This window comes from Gopherus evgoodei, chromosome 2, assembly GCF_007399415.2.
Source record: "Gopherus evgoodei ecotype Sinaloan lineage chromosome 2, rGopEvg1_v1.p, whole genome shotgun sequence".
Taxonomy (NCBI): Eukaryota; Metazoa; Chordata; order Testudines; family Testudinidae; genus Gopherus; species Gopherus evgoodei.
Genome location: NC_044323.1, coordinates 273,186,437 through 273,198,707, shown reverse-complemented (window position 1 = coordinate 273,198,707; position 12,271 = coordinate 273,186,437). Strand labels below are relative to the sequence as shown.

The following is a 12,271-nucleotide window of genomic DNA, read 5'->3' as shown; positions in this document are numbered from 1 at the left end:
CACAAACAAAAGTGCAATTATTTCTGATTGGGTATGACTAGCTAAATGGAGCCATAACTTTAACCCAACATATTTTCCGAATTATTCATCAATATTGTTCAAGGATGACAGCGTGGGTCTTGGACAATAACAAAACACAATAAGAATTGTGATGAAGGGTTCTATTAAGTAGGTCAAGCTGATCAGAACCCCTATATGCTTTGTAAACATTTAAGCCAAGTAACTACAATAAACACAATGCTAACAATGACACAACTATGGAGGAAAATAAATCTAAAGAGTTCAGGACATTAACTAAACTGTTCTATAAGGTGCTAATCCTAATTGGTACCAAAGTGCTGACTGCAGTGAGAGTTAAAAATATTCAGCGTCTTGAAGGACTGGGCCCCAATTCACTATTTATTAAACAACGCCCACCCTTAATATTCTAATTTAATGTTCAACCTTTCTGAGACTGTTGAAATCCAGTCATGGGACAATTTTTAAAATGCGGCCCCATTATTTAAGCAGTCTCTGTTGTCTAGGAGTGATCTGCAGTAGCTAGAAAAAACTCGTGTGTGTAAGGTCACAGCTGCTCTGTCTGGCACTAAATCTCACCATTTAATGGGTTGTAGACCATTCTGGAATTTAGAAGTTGTATCAAAACACAAGCACAGCACTGTTTTACATGGCAGCTGAAACCAAGACTGCTTTATCTCTGTCTGACTGGATATAGCTGTAATGGCTCAGAAACAATTAAGAAAAGCAAATACACAAATCCTGGGTGTGTGGATATCTGAGCTATAATGTCATAAAATTCCCTCCTTGTTCAGAAATATTTTTTAAACCTACATTTTATTTTAAAAGTGTGAGTTGGTTTAAAATAAAACAACAACCCTAGCTAAGAACTAACTTTCTGAAACGTGTTTGCAGCTGATATCAAAAGATGGTAACGTATAGACACAAGTATAGTATGTTCATTGATTCCAAGTGACGTTTTAGAAAGCAGACACACAAACACTGGGTTAAATTCTGATGTCATTTTACAGAGTCGTAAACTCAGACACAAAATCTGACACATCATGAAGAATTCATATTTTTGGAATATTTCAATTCTTATAAGGAAAGAAGGCTGATTTCTTTTGTGGACCTATAAAGCTCTCTGTTATAATACTGTCTTTTAAAAAAAAGCACTCTGTTATCAACAACATAGTACTCTTTTACATTGTCTTTATGGGTCAGGTTCAGATCTAGTGTAGGCAGGTACAACTCCATTGAATTCAGGTCCCATATGTTTAAGTACAATTGCAAACATATTATGGTGAAATTCAGACTTATGCACAAAGCAAACTCATTCTATTCTGTAGGTTCTTATACCACCCTCATTATCATAGTATCTGAGTATCTTCCAACTGTGAATTTAGCAACATGACTAACATCGCTCCTGTAAAAGCAGCAAAGAGTCCTGTGGCACCTTATAGACTAACAGACGTTTTGGAGCACGAGCTTTCGTGGGTGAATACTCACTTTGTCAGATGCATGTAGTGGAAATTTCCAGAGGCAGGTATATATATATATATGCAAGCAAGAAACAGGGACTAGGGGTCGGAGATCTTAAACAGACAAAAACTATGTCCCACTTAAGTGCCACTTGAGCCATATTTTGTGGTTCCATGGGTCTTGTCTTAGTCCTCTGAATAGGGGTAAATTTTACCCTTATAACTTTATGGGCTAACATTTCAGATCCTGAATACTGAGAATAGTACTCCTTTGTCATTTAGCCTGGCCCCCATGCTAGCATTAGCAAGGCCCACAGACCAAATAGAAAGTACCATGCATAAAGCTGGCTAAATTTTTTAAAACTAATTTTACATCCAATAATTCAGACAGAAGTCCAAAGTCCACCAAAACAGATGCAGTGTCTCCCCAGCGACCCCTGACTTCTTCATGATGACTATGCACTCAAAGACATCTGCTTGCAGTTGGGGGAAGATTTTGTAATCATCGAAAACACAACTAACATAAAGAGCAGAGTCTCTGATAAGATATCTTTGAAACAGACCAACCCTTAAACAACCTTATAGGCAAAAACACAACTAAAGAAACAACTTGACTGCACTGCAGGGTGGTGGACAGCCTCATAGGGAAATAGGGTGACCAGACAACAACTATGAAAAATCGGGATGGGGTTGGGGGGTAATAGGAGCCTGTGTAAGAAAAGGACTGAAAAATCAGGACTGTCCCTATAAAATTGGAACATCTGGTCACCCTAAAGGGAAAGGATGCAGGGAATGCACGCCAGAGGGACGTAAGGATGGGCCCTCTACCCCATCAGCTCTCTGCCTCCTATGGGTCAGCCTGAGGGAGGTGGAAGTGGATTGGCTCCTTGCTTGCCCCACCTCAATTTAAACCCTTGCCCTAGTCTTCTGGAGCCTCTTGCTCCACTGTCATTACCTCACCCTTTCTTCATGTAGTTGTAATACAGGAGCTGTGTTGTCTGGAATATGTGGGTCTGACAGATTGCCAGTTTTGTAGGTCAACTGTTTATTGTTGGGGCCAAATCAGCAGAGGCCTGGTGGGTTTTTTCACCTTCCTCACAGCAGCGTGCAAGTGCAATCAGATTAAATAGGAACAAGACTTGGAGATTAGCTTTAGTGATTTGTATGAATGTTTAGTTTGTCACAACTTGCAGCCAATGTCCACTGCAGATAAAAGGCCAAAAGGGCCAGCTCCCAGAAGTAGAGAGACATGGGACTTTTACTGGAGGATGCTGGGCCTATGAGGAAAAGGGGAGATCTGGCGTCTTAACAGACTGAGGTCCAGCTTTGTTACCCTCTGTTTCCCTCACAGGGGTGCAGGAGGGGGAGAAGATTGTGTCCTCGATCACCTGCATCTCCTAATCAAAGGGCCAGTTGGCTTCCAAAGTATAACCCATGTTACCTAACCCCAGTGAATACTCAGCAGCTGTGAAACTGCTGCTTTGCAAAGCATGTGTCCCTTTTAAAGCCAGTCCCTGCAAAACTCTTTACTGAGCTCTGGGGTTAGGAAATCCAGAGTGCACTGAAGAATGTCGCACAGCTCAGGGGGACATAAGCAAACTTTGGTAAACCATAAGTTTACATTTATCAGAGTTTGTACTATACGAAGTTCCACACAATGGACGCCAATCCTTTCTCCCTGTTCTGGAGAGCCCATTTCTCAAGCACAAGCAGCTATTTCAGTCTCTATTGCCCCCATTTGCATGAAAATCTGTATCATCTATGATGTAGTTACCCACCCACAGGGAACTAGAGACCACTAATCATCTCACAAGGCCGAGTCAATTTGTTCTAATGGTTCAGATTTATACACATGTATCATCTGTATGTACAGAGCTTTGAGATCACAGAGAGCAAAGTATCATTATGGGGAGAGTAACTGGCTCATAATCACTCAGGGAATCAATGGCAGAGGCAGGAATAGAATCCCAGTTTCCTAAGGCCACATCCCATGTCCTATCAACCCAGCCACATTGTTGTCTCCTCCAATCAATGCCATCTTGAGTCAGATTCAACCAGCCCCATAGCAATGAAACCTTGCATCTTGTTACCATGCTCCTAAAACAGACAGTTCCCTGCCACTCAGAAAGATATGACATTTTCAAACCACACCCCATGCCCCAAGATTCTGCCACAGAAGAAGAATGAAAGAGAAATTGTAGCTGCAAGGTAAGGAGATTAGCAAGGGCGTTGAATCCCAAAGGGGAATAGCTAATAACTAGGAGGAAAAAGGTGGCTGAGAAATATTGCATGATTTAAATAAACCTAGAGATCATTTGCTGTTATAGATGGTCACCGCCCTAGGGACTCGCTGGTTATACTCATTGTACTCTGGAAGGATGGCAAAAGAAAGCTTTGGCAAAGCTGATCTGCATTTAGCAGGCAGACTAAGTTTTGGAAGTGACTTAGTATGTAGACCCAACTCCCAAGCTCAGATTTTCCATCACAGACTCCCTTATTAAGAGAATCTTGTTTTTCACTATGATTTTTCTTTGCTTGTTTGTTTGAAGATAAAAAAAGTGATCTTCTTAATGAGTCAATTGTGTTCACGAACGTCACAAACAACAGAAACATTTCCTGCAATTACTGAAACACTGCAGGATTGGACTCCTAAATGAATAGCAGCAAAATTAGACATCTAGTGCCTGATTCAGCTCCTGTTTTAGTCAATAGCAAAATGCTCATAATTTAAATGGTATACAATCCACTGCTTAATTCCCTGCTTGAGCAGAGGAACCACATTACTTCCATAAATTAGCATCAGAAGTATTTCTGCGTCAAAAACTGGGCATAGGAATTACTTTAAAATCCAAATATTAACTCAGAAGTAACTATATGGCCATTAGTAGAGGGTTTTAATGAGCCCTTTTTGCTTCTTCAAACACTATAAATGCAGGAATTTTTTTATTTTTTCAAAAAAGCTTTTTTTTGGTTCTAAATCAGTGGTCACCAACCTGTCAATCGTGATCAACCATTTGATCCTGGAGACTCTCCCACTTGATCATGATCTCCAGCTGTAACGGCACCACGTCACTCCCGGAAGCGGCCAACGTGGCTCCCAGGGCAGGGGCAGGCGGAGGAAGACAGGGGTCTCTGTGCGCTGCTCCTGCCTGCAAGCACTGCCCCCGCAGCTCTCATTGGCCGGGAATGGGGAGCTGTGGCCAGTGGAAGCTGTGGGAGCGGTGGCTGCAGAAAGGAGCCACGTCTGCTGGGTGCTGGCATATGTGGTACTGCATTGCTACACAGCAGCAGATCTTTGGCCTTTTGGCAGCAGACGGTGCATTACGACCAGTAGCCACTGCTGTCGTCTCCTGGGTGCTCCTGAGGTCAGCCAGGGGTGCCTGGGAAGACATGGGTGCTCCTGCCAAACCTCGGTGAGGTCTGTCAGGGGCGCCTGCACATAAAAGGGAGTGAGTCCAGGTCATTCTCTTTTTAAGTTTTGTCTCATGGAGATTCATTCCTGCCTGCAGTCGTACTGCACCGTCTTCTGGCAAGCAGCCAGAAGACGAGGATGGCTAACAGCTGTACTGCACCCTCTGCTGCCAGCCTAAGATATATAAGAGAGATGGAGTGTATTCATTTGTATTCATCTGCTCCCTCCCTCCCTCCCTCCCTCCATGAACAGTGGAGGGCTAGCTCAGTGGCTGGAGCACTGGCCTGCTAAACCCAGGGTTCTGAGTTCAATCCTTGAGGGGGCCATTCTATGTGATAGTTATGTGTTTCTCCTTGATGCAAACCCACCCCCTTTGTTGATTTTAATTCCCTGTAAGCCATGTCATCAGTCGCCCCTCCCTCCGTCAGAGCAACAGTAATCGTTTCATCCCTTTTTCCAGCACAGACACCATAACACAGCAAAATGGAGCCTGCTCAGATCACCGCGGCAATTATGAGCACTGTAAACACCATGAGCATTATCCTGCAGTATATGCAGAACCAGAACCTGCAAAAGCAAGACCAGGTGAGGAGGCGACGGCAGCGTGGTGACAAGAGTGATGAGGACATGGACACAGACTTCTCTCAAGGTACAGGCCCTGGCAATGTGAACGTCATGATGTTAATGGGGCAGGTTCATGCCGTGGAACGCTGATTCTGGGCCCAGGAAAGAAGCACAGGCTGGTGGGACTGCATAGTGTTGCAGGTCTGGGACAATTCCCAGTGGCTGCAAAACTTTCGCATGCGTAAGGGCACTTTCATGGAACTTTGTGACTTGCTTTCCCCTGCCCTGAAGCACAAGAATACCAAGATGAGAACAGCTCTCACAGCTGAGAAGCGAGTGGCGATAGCCCTGTGGAAGCTTGCAACGCCAGACAGCTACTGGTCAGTTGGGCATCAATTTGGAGTGGGCAAATCTACTGGGGGGGCTGCTGTGATCCAAGTAGACAACGCAATCAAAGAGCTGTTGATATCAAGGATAGTGACTCTGGGAAATGTGCAGATCATCGTGGATGGTTTTGCTGCAATGGGAGTCCATAACTGTGGTGGGGCGATAGACGGAACCCATATCCCTATCTTGGCACTGGAGCACCAGGGCAGCGAGTATATAAACCACCAAGGGTACTTTTCAATGGTGCTGCAAGCACTGGTGGATCACAAGGGATTTTTCTCCAACATCAGTGTGGGATGGCCGAGACAGGTACATGATGCTCGCATCTTCAGGAACTCTGGTCTGTTTCAAAAGCTGCAGCAAGGGACTTTCTTCCCAGATCAGAAAATAACCATTGGGGATGTTGAAATGCCTATAGTTATCCTTGGGGACCCAGCCTACCCCTTAATGCCATGGCTTATGAAGCCGTACACAGGCAGCCTGGACAGTAGTCAGGAGCTGTTCAACTATAGGCTGAGCAAGTGCAGAATGGTGGTAGAATGTGCATTTGGATGTTTAAAAGCACACTGGCGCAGTTTACTGACTCAGCTAGACCTCAGCAAAACCATTATTCCATTATTATTACTGCTTGCTGTGCACTCCACAATATCTGTGAGAGTAACAGGGAGACGTTTATGGTGGGGTGGGAGGCTGAGGCAAATCGCCTGGTCGCTGATTATGCACAGCCAGACACCAGGGCAGTTAGCAGAGTACAGGAGGGTGCAGTGCGCATCAGAGAAGCTTTGAAAACCAGTTTCATGACTGGCCAGTCTATGACGTGAAAGTTCTGTTTGTTTCTCCTTGATGAACCTCCCCCATCCCTTGGTTCACTCTACTTCCCTGTAAGCTAACCACCCTCCCATCGCTTGCAGAGGCAATAAAGTCATTGTTGCTTCACATTCATTCATTCTTTATTAATTCACTACACAAATAGGGGATAACTGCTAAGGTAGCCTGGGAGGGGTGGGGGCGGAGGGAAGCACTGGGTGGAGTGGGGGAGTCCCTCTGAGGTGGAGTGGTTGGGTGCCCAGAGGCGCCCCAGCCCCATGTTCTTGGGCGTCTGGGTGAGGAGGTTATGGAACTTGGGGAGGAGGACGGTTGGTTATACAGGGGCTGTAGCGGTGGTCTGTGTTCATGCTGCCTTTCCTGAACCTCAACCATACACCAGAGCATATCAGTTTGTTCCTCCAGTAGCCTCAGCATTGCCTCTTGTCTTCTGTCACCAAGGAGACGCCATCTATCATCTTCAGCTTGCCACTTATTATCTTCAGCCTGCCACCTGTCCTCGCATTCATATTGTGCTTTCCTGGACTCTGACATTGTCCGCCTCCACGCATTCTGCTGGGCTCTTTCAGTGTGGGAGGACTGCACGAGCTCAGAGAACATTTCATCGTGAGTGCCTTCTTATCTTCACCAGCCTCTGAGAAGGAGAAGATAGTGTGAGTGTTGAAACATTTGCAGCTGGTGGAGGAAAAAAAAGGGAGAGTGGTCGTTAAAAAGACACATTTTAGAGAACAATGGGTAGACTCTCTCACAGTAAACCTTGCTGTTAACATTACATAGCACATGTGCTTTCGGTACAAGGTTGCATTTTGCCTCTTAATGGGGATTTGCTGGTTTGGTGTGAGAGATCACTCATGCAGGGCCAGGCAACAGAATTCGGCTTGCAGGCAGCCATAGTAAGACACAGTCTTTTGGTTCTTTAACCTTCATAACATGTGGGAATGATTTTGAACAGCAGCGCCCTCATTTCCCATACCAAGCATCCGTTGGGTTGGCCATTTAAAATGGGTTGGCAATTGGCAGAGAATTGGGTGTGTTGGCAACACCTTCCCACACACCCAATTCTCTGGGATGATCGCTTCACCCCTCCCTCCACCGTGTGGCTAATAGCGGGGAACATTTCTGTTCAGCCACAGGCAAACAGCCCAGCGGAAACGGGCACCTCTGAATGGCCCCTTAATAAAATCACCCTATTTCAACCAGGTGACCATGAATGATATCACTCTCTTGAGAATAACACAGATAGAGAAAGAACGGATGTTGTTTGAATACCAGCAAACACCGGGACCATACGCTGTGTTGTGCAGTGATTCCAGACTACGTGCTACTGGCCTGGTGTGGTAAAATGTCCTACCATGGAGGACGGAATAAGGCTGCTCTCCCCAGAAACCTTTTGCAAAGGCTTTGGGAGTACATCCAGGAGAGCTTTATGGAGATGTCCCCGGAGGATTTCCACTCCATCCCCAGACATGTTAACAGACTTTTCCAGTAGCTGTACTGGCTGCGAATGCCAGGGCAAATTAATCATTAAATATGCTTGCTTTTAAACCACGTATAATATTTACAAAGGTACACTCACCAGAGGTCCTTTCTCCGCCTGGGGGGTCCAGGAGGCAGCCTTCAGTGGGTTTAGGGGGGTACTGACTCCAGGTCCAGTGTGAGAAACAGTTCCTGGCTGTCAGGGAAAACGGTTTCTCTGCTTGCTTGCTGTGAGCTGTCTTCAACCTCCTCCTTCTCATCTTCCTCATCTCCAAAACCTGCATCCCTGTTGCGTGCTACTCCTTTGACAGAGTCAAAGCACAGGGTTGGGGTAGTGGTGGCTGCACCTCCTAGCATGGCATGCAGCTCATCATAGAAGCGGCATGTCTGGGTCTCTGACCTGGAGCAGCCGTTTGCCTCTCTGGTTTTTTGGTAGGCTTGCCTCAACTCATTACGTTTCATGTGGCACTGCTGTGGGTCCCTGTTATAGCCTCTGTCCTTCACGCCCTTGGAGATTTTTTTCAAATATTTGGGCATTTTGTCTTTTGGAACAGAATTCTGATAGCACGGATTCATCTCCCCATATGGCGATTAGTTTCCATACTTCCTGTTCGGTCCACCCTGGAGCTCTTTTGCGATTCCGGGACTCCATCATGGTCACCTTTGCTGATGAGATCTGCACTCACCTGCAGATTGCCATGCTGGCCAAACAGGAAATGAGATTCAAAAGCTCGCAGGCCTTTTCCTGTCTACCTGGCCAGTGCATCTCAGTTGAGAGCACTGTCCAGAGTGGTCACAATGGAGCACTCTGGAACAGCTCCTGGAGACCAATACCGTTGAATTGCAACCATACCACCTCACACTACCCCAAATTCAACCCAGAAAGGTCGATTTCAGTGCTAATCCCCTCACCAGGGGAGGGGTACAGAAATCAATTTTAAGAACTCTTTAAGTAAAAAAAAAACAGCTTCGCCATGTGGACGAGTGCAGGGTTAAATCGATCTAATGCTGCTAAATTCGACCTAAACTCATAGTGTAGACCAGGGCCTAGTTGGATAAGTGAAGAATAGAGTTGCAGTTTCAATTTGAAGTTTTCTTCCTTTTGTCAATTTAAATCAAAACCAAACTGGTTTACTGTAGAACAGGTTTTATGGTAAAAACTTTCAAGCCTGGCTCACTGAATTTAGCCTCCTAAGGCCATATTCAGACACCTACGTATAAAAAGGCCTGATCTTTCAGAAGAGCTAAGCACTCACAAACCCAGTGAAGTAGATGAGACCAGCAGGTGCTGAGCAACTGAAAACTGGGCCCATTATACATAGGTGTCATGTTTAAAAATTGTGGGCACATATATATTCCAAGCATGACATTAGTAACACTAACCACAGTCTGTTATTACGTATATTTATGTCTGCCTCCCTCCATATAGCCTGCGTTTAATAACATAGCTACCCACGTGCCATGTAACACATTTGTCACCAACTTTTTGATTGTTCACCCTTCCTAAATAAAGGCATTTCTGAATTGAATCTCTGTCTAATGTAATTATCAAATTCAGCAGTCATTCGATCACACAACCCTACTGAAATATCAGTAGGCTTCAGTGTTTTCACGTAGTAATTGGAACCAGACGACAGCCCATGTCATTTGGTGTTTTTATATAATCAGTAACAATTTTGTATAAAATGGGAATTCTAAGAGTGAACTGCATCTGCCTCAACAGCACGACATGCTATTATACTATGTAAATATTTATCCATGGTCTCTTTCACTCAGTCACTTGGGGCTCAATCCTGTAAGATGGTGAGAGCATCCTTTTGATATGCTCAGTTTCCTTTGCAGTCATCTCACAAGAGCGATTTAATACCTTGCAGGATTAGCGTCTGAAGGCCAAATACTAAGAGTTGCTTTGTACCCTCAAAGGCCACTGAAATCAATGGAAGCCCTGGTTTCTCAGTCGCTCTAAGGACGTGGCCTTCGAATCATTTCAGAACACAGATCTAAAGCATTCATCTGTGAATGCAAAACAACTTGCTGCAGGAAGAGACTTATGGGGCTGACTCCCAAGCTCTGCCATTAAAGATCATATGGAAAGCAGAACCATGTAGACAGACCTGATGGTACTGAGAGAGCCCTGTACCATAATCCCAAAGCAGCACTCAGAGCAGCAGGGGTATAAGTGATTATACAATATCCCAAATCTCACCGCTACCAGCTGAAAGTCAGGGAAGGGGGAACAGGGGTATGCAATCATGTTTTATGGGATGGAAAGGATTGGGTGGCATTGCCAGCAAATTGTGTAATATTAAACCCTTAGGTATAAAACTATAAATATTTGTTTGCTGGTTATTATTCTGGGGCCTCAGATATATACTCCATATTTTAACAATGATCTTTGTCCCCCTCCCAGACTTAATACTATGTGCTAAATTCCCCAAACAGGATAGAGAAGCAATCAGCAAATTAGTAATAAAAAATGTACCTTTTTTAAAATCTAATTTGCAGCTCCTAAAGAGCAGCCGTGCACTGAACACCAGATTCTACTAGGTGTATTGTTCCACCGTGCACTCTGGTGGCTACGTCTATTTCACCATTAAAGAATGCTGCCTACTGAATAAATCAAGTGGTTTTATCAGCCAAAACTGCATAAGGCATAGTTCCAAAAATGAACTCGTCTACAAAGTGACATGCTGAGTCTGGGCTTTTCTTCAAAATTTTGCCGTTTTTATCATAGCCAGTTTTCCTTGTTATGGTACAGTGCTCAGAGCAATACTGGCAGACAAAGCTTCTTACATCAAAACACATCTTCACTGCCAGCAGTTATTATGCCTAATGTTCTATTGGAAATATGCCTGCCTCTGTGCTTCTAAAAAAGGGAAAGATTTACTTTGGGGAGCATACGTACATTATAATGTATTGTCACATACTTTCTTTAAATAGTCCAGACAGAAGAGTTTTGAAAACAGACAGATTAAGTAAACAGATCAAGCTTTTCAAAAGTGGTGCCTCAAATTAAATACCTAATTCCAGGGGAGTCGAGCATCCAGATTTCATTAGCAGTGGCAAGTGCTCAGTACTTCTGAAAATCAAGCCAGCTATACAGGTGCCTAGACAGACTTAGGTGCCTTCTTTTTGAAAAGTTTGATCATAATGTTTAAAGTGCAGCTCTACTCTGAAAAGAGACACTATAAAATAGCACCATTGAACTTATCAGATCTGCTCTGTGTGTATGTTCAGAGCAATTTTTGCTGATTTTAGTGACTAAAATGAGTTTTTACTGTTTGCCTCTATGAGTCAAGAGTGTGCTGCATTCAATTCCTTCTTGTATATCAAACTGTTTATTAAGTTCCCACTGAAAGCAACTGCGTTGCACATGCATCATTGATGACGTAAGTGGAAGACAATGAAGTTACATGAGTGTACCTGAAGGCATAATTTGGCCTGTAAAACCTCTATTGCAGTTGATGAAGCATGAAATGGACAGAACCTAGCTTAAGTTTATCATCCCAGAGTGAAGAGATGACATTTTAAAACAAAACCCCACTATGTTTTCTGGTGAAATGAGCAAATTAGAGCTGAAGTCATTTAGACAATAAATATGAAACCCCACAATGCTATTTTTACAAAGTCACATCTCAGAGGAGAACCACATTATCGTAAATTGGTAAAATGCAGAGAGAATAAAGACTGCAACAAACCACTTGAGTAAACTGTTACGTTCAGGGTTCTAAACATCAACAGGAATAGGAATAAGTTTGAAGTCCTGGAAGTATCACACCTTTATACTTAGGCAGGATTAATGTTCTAAGATGACCCATTTGAAGTGATAGTGTCAAGATATTTTAAGTCTTTACCTGTGTTATTTATAGCTGAAGATTATTAAAAGTGATAGTATTTAGAAAAAACAATTTTCACCATGTATGCTTTTTCTCTATCCTTTGCACTTGACTCAGGTTGGACATTGGAGCAAGATAGTGGTCAGTTTTCCCTTCCAGTTCTTACACATATTGGCACAATCAAATATAGCTAAAGTGACATCTGGAAAGAAAACACTAAAGTGCTTTTATTTAAAAAAAATGAGAGTCAAAGAACCTCAAAGACAAAGAGAAGAAAAGATGAAGGGTGACAT

The 12,271-nt window shown here is 43.7% G+C and overlaps 1 protein-coding gene across 3 annotated transcripts in view; it reads right to left on the bottom strand.

Moving 5' to 3' along the window:
• Positions 1 to 12,271, bottom strand: part of DEPTOR (DEP domain containing MTOR interacting protein) — a 110,610-nt gene that overhangs the window by 12,222 nt on the left and 86,117 nt on the right. Inside the window, exon 10 of one of the 3 annotated variants that reach the window (XM_030553753.1) lies at positions 8,661 to 8,843. The exons of 1 other annotated variant lie outside the window; for it this stretch is intronic. In XM_030553753.1, coding sequence (XP_030409613.1) covers positions 8,715 to 8,843 — 129 coding nt within the window. In that variant the 3' untranslated portion in view covers positions 8,661 to 8,714. Of the gene's footprint in view, positions 1 to 8,660; positions 8,844 to 9,143; positions 12,235 to 12,271 lie in introns of those variants that run through there. One more of the 3 variants, XM_030553754.1, reaches the window with a different exon arrangement.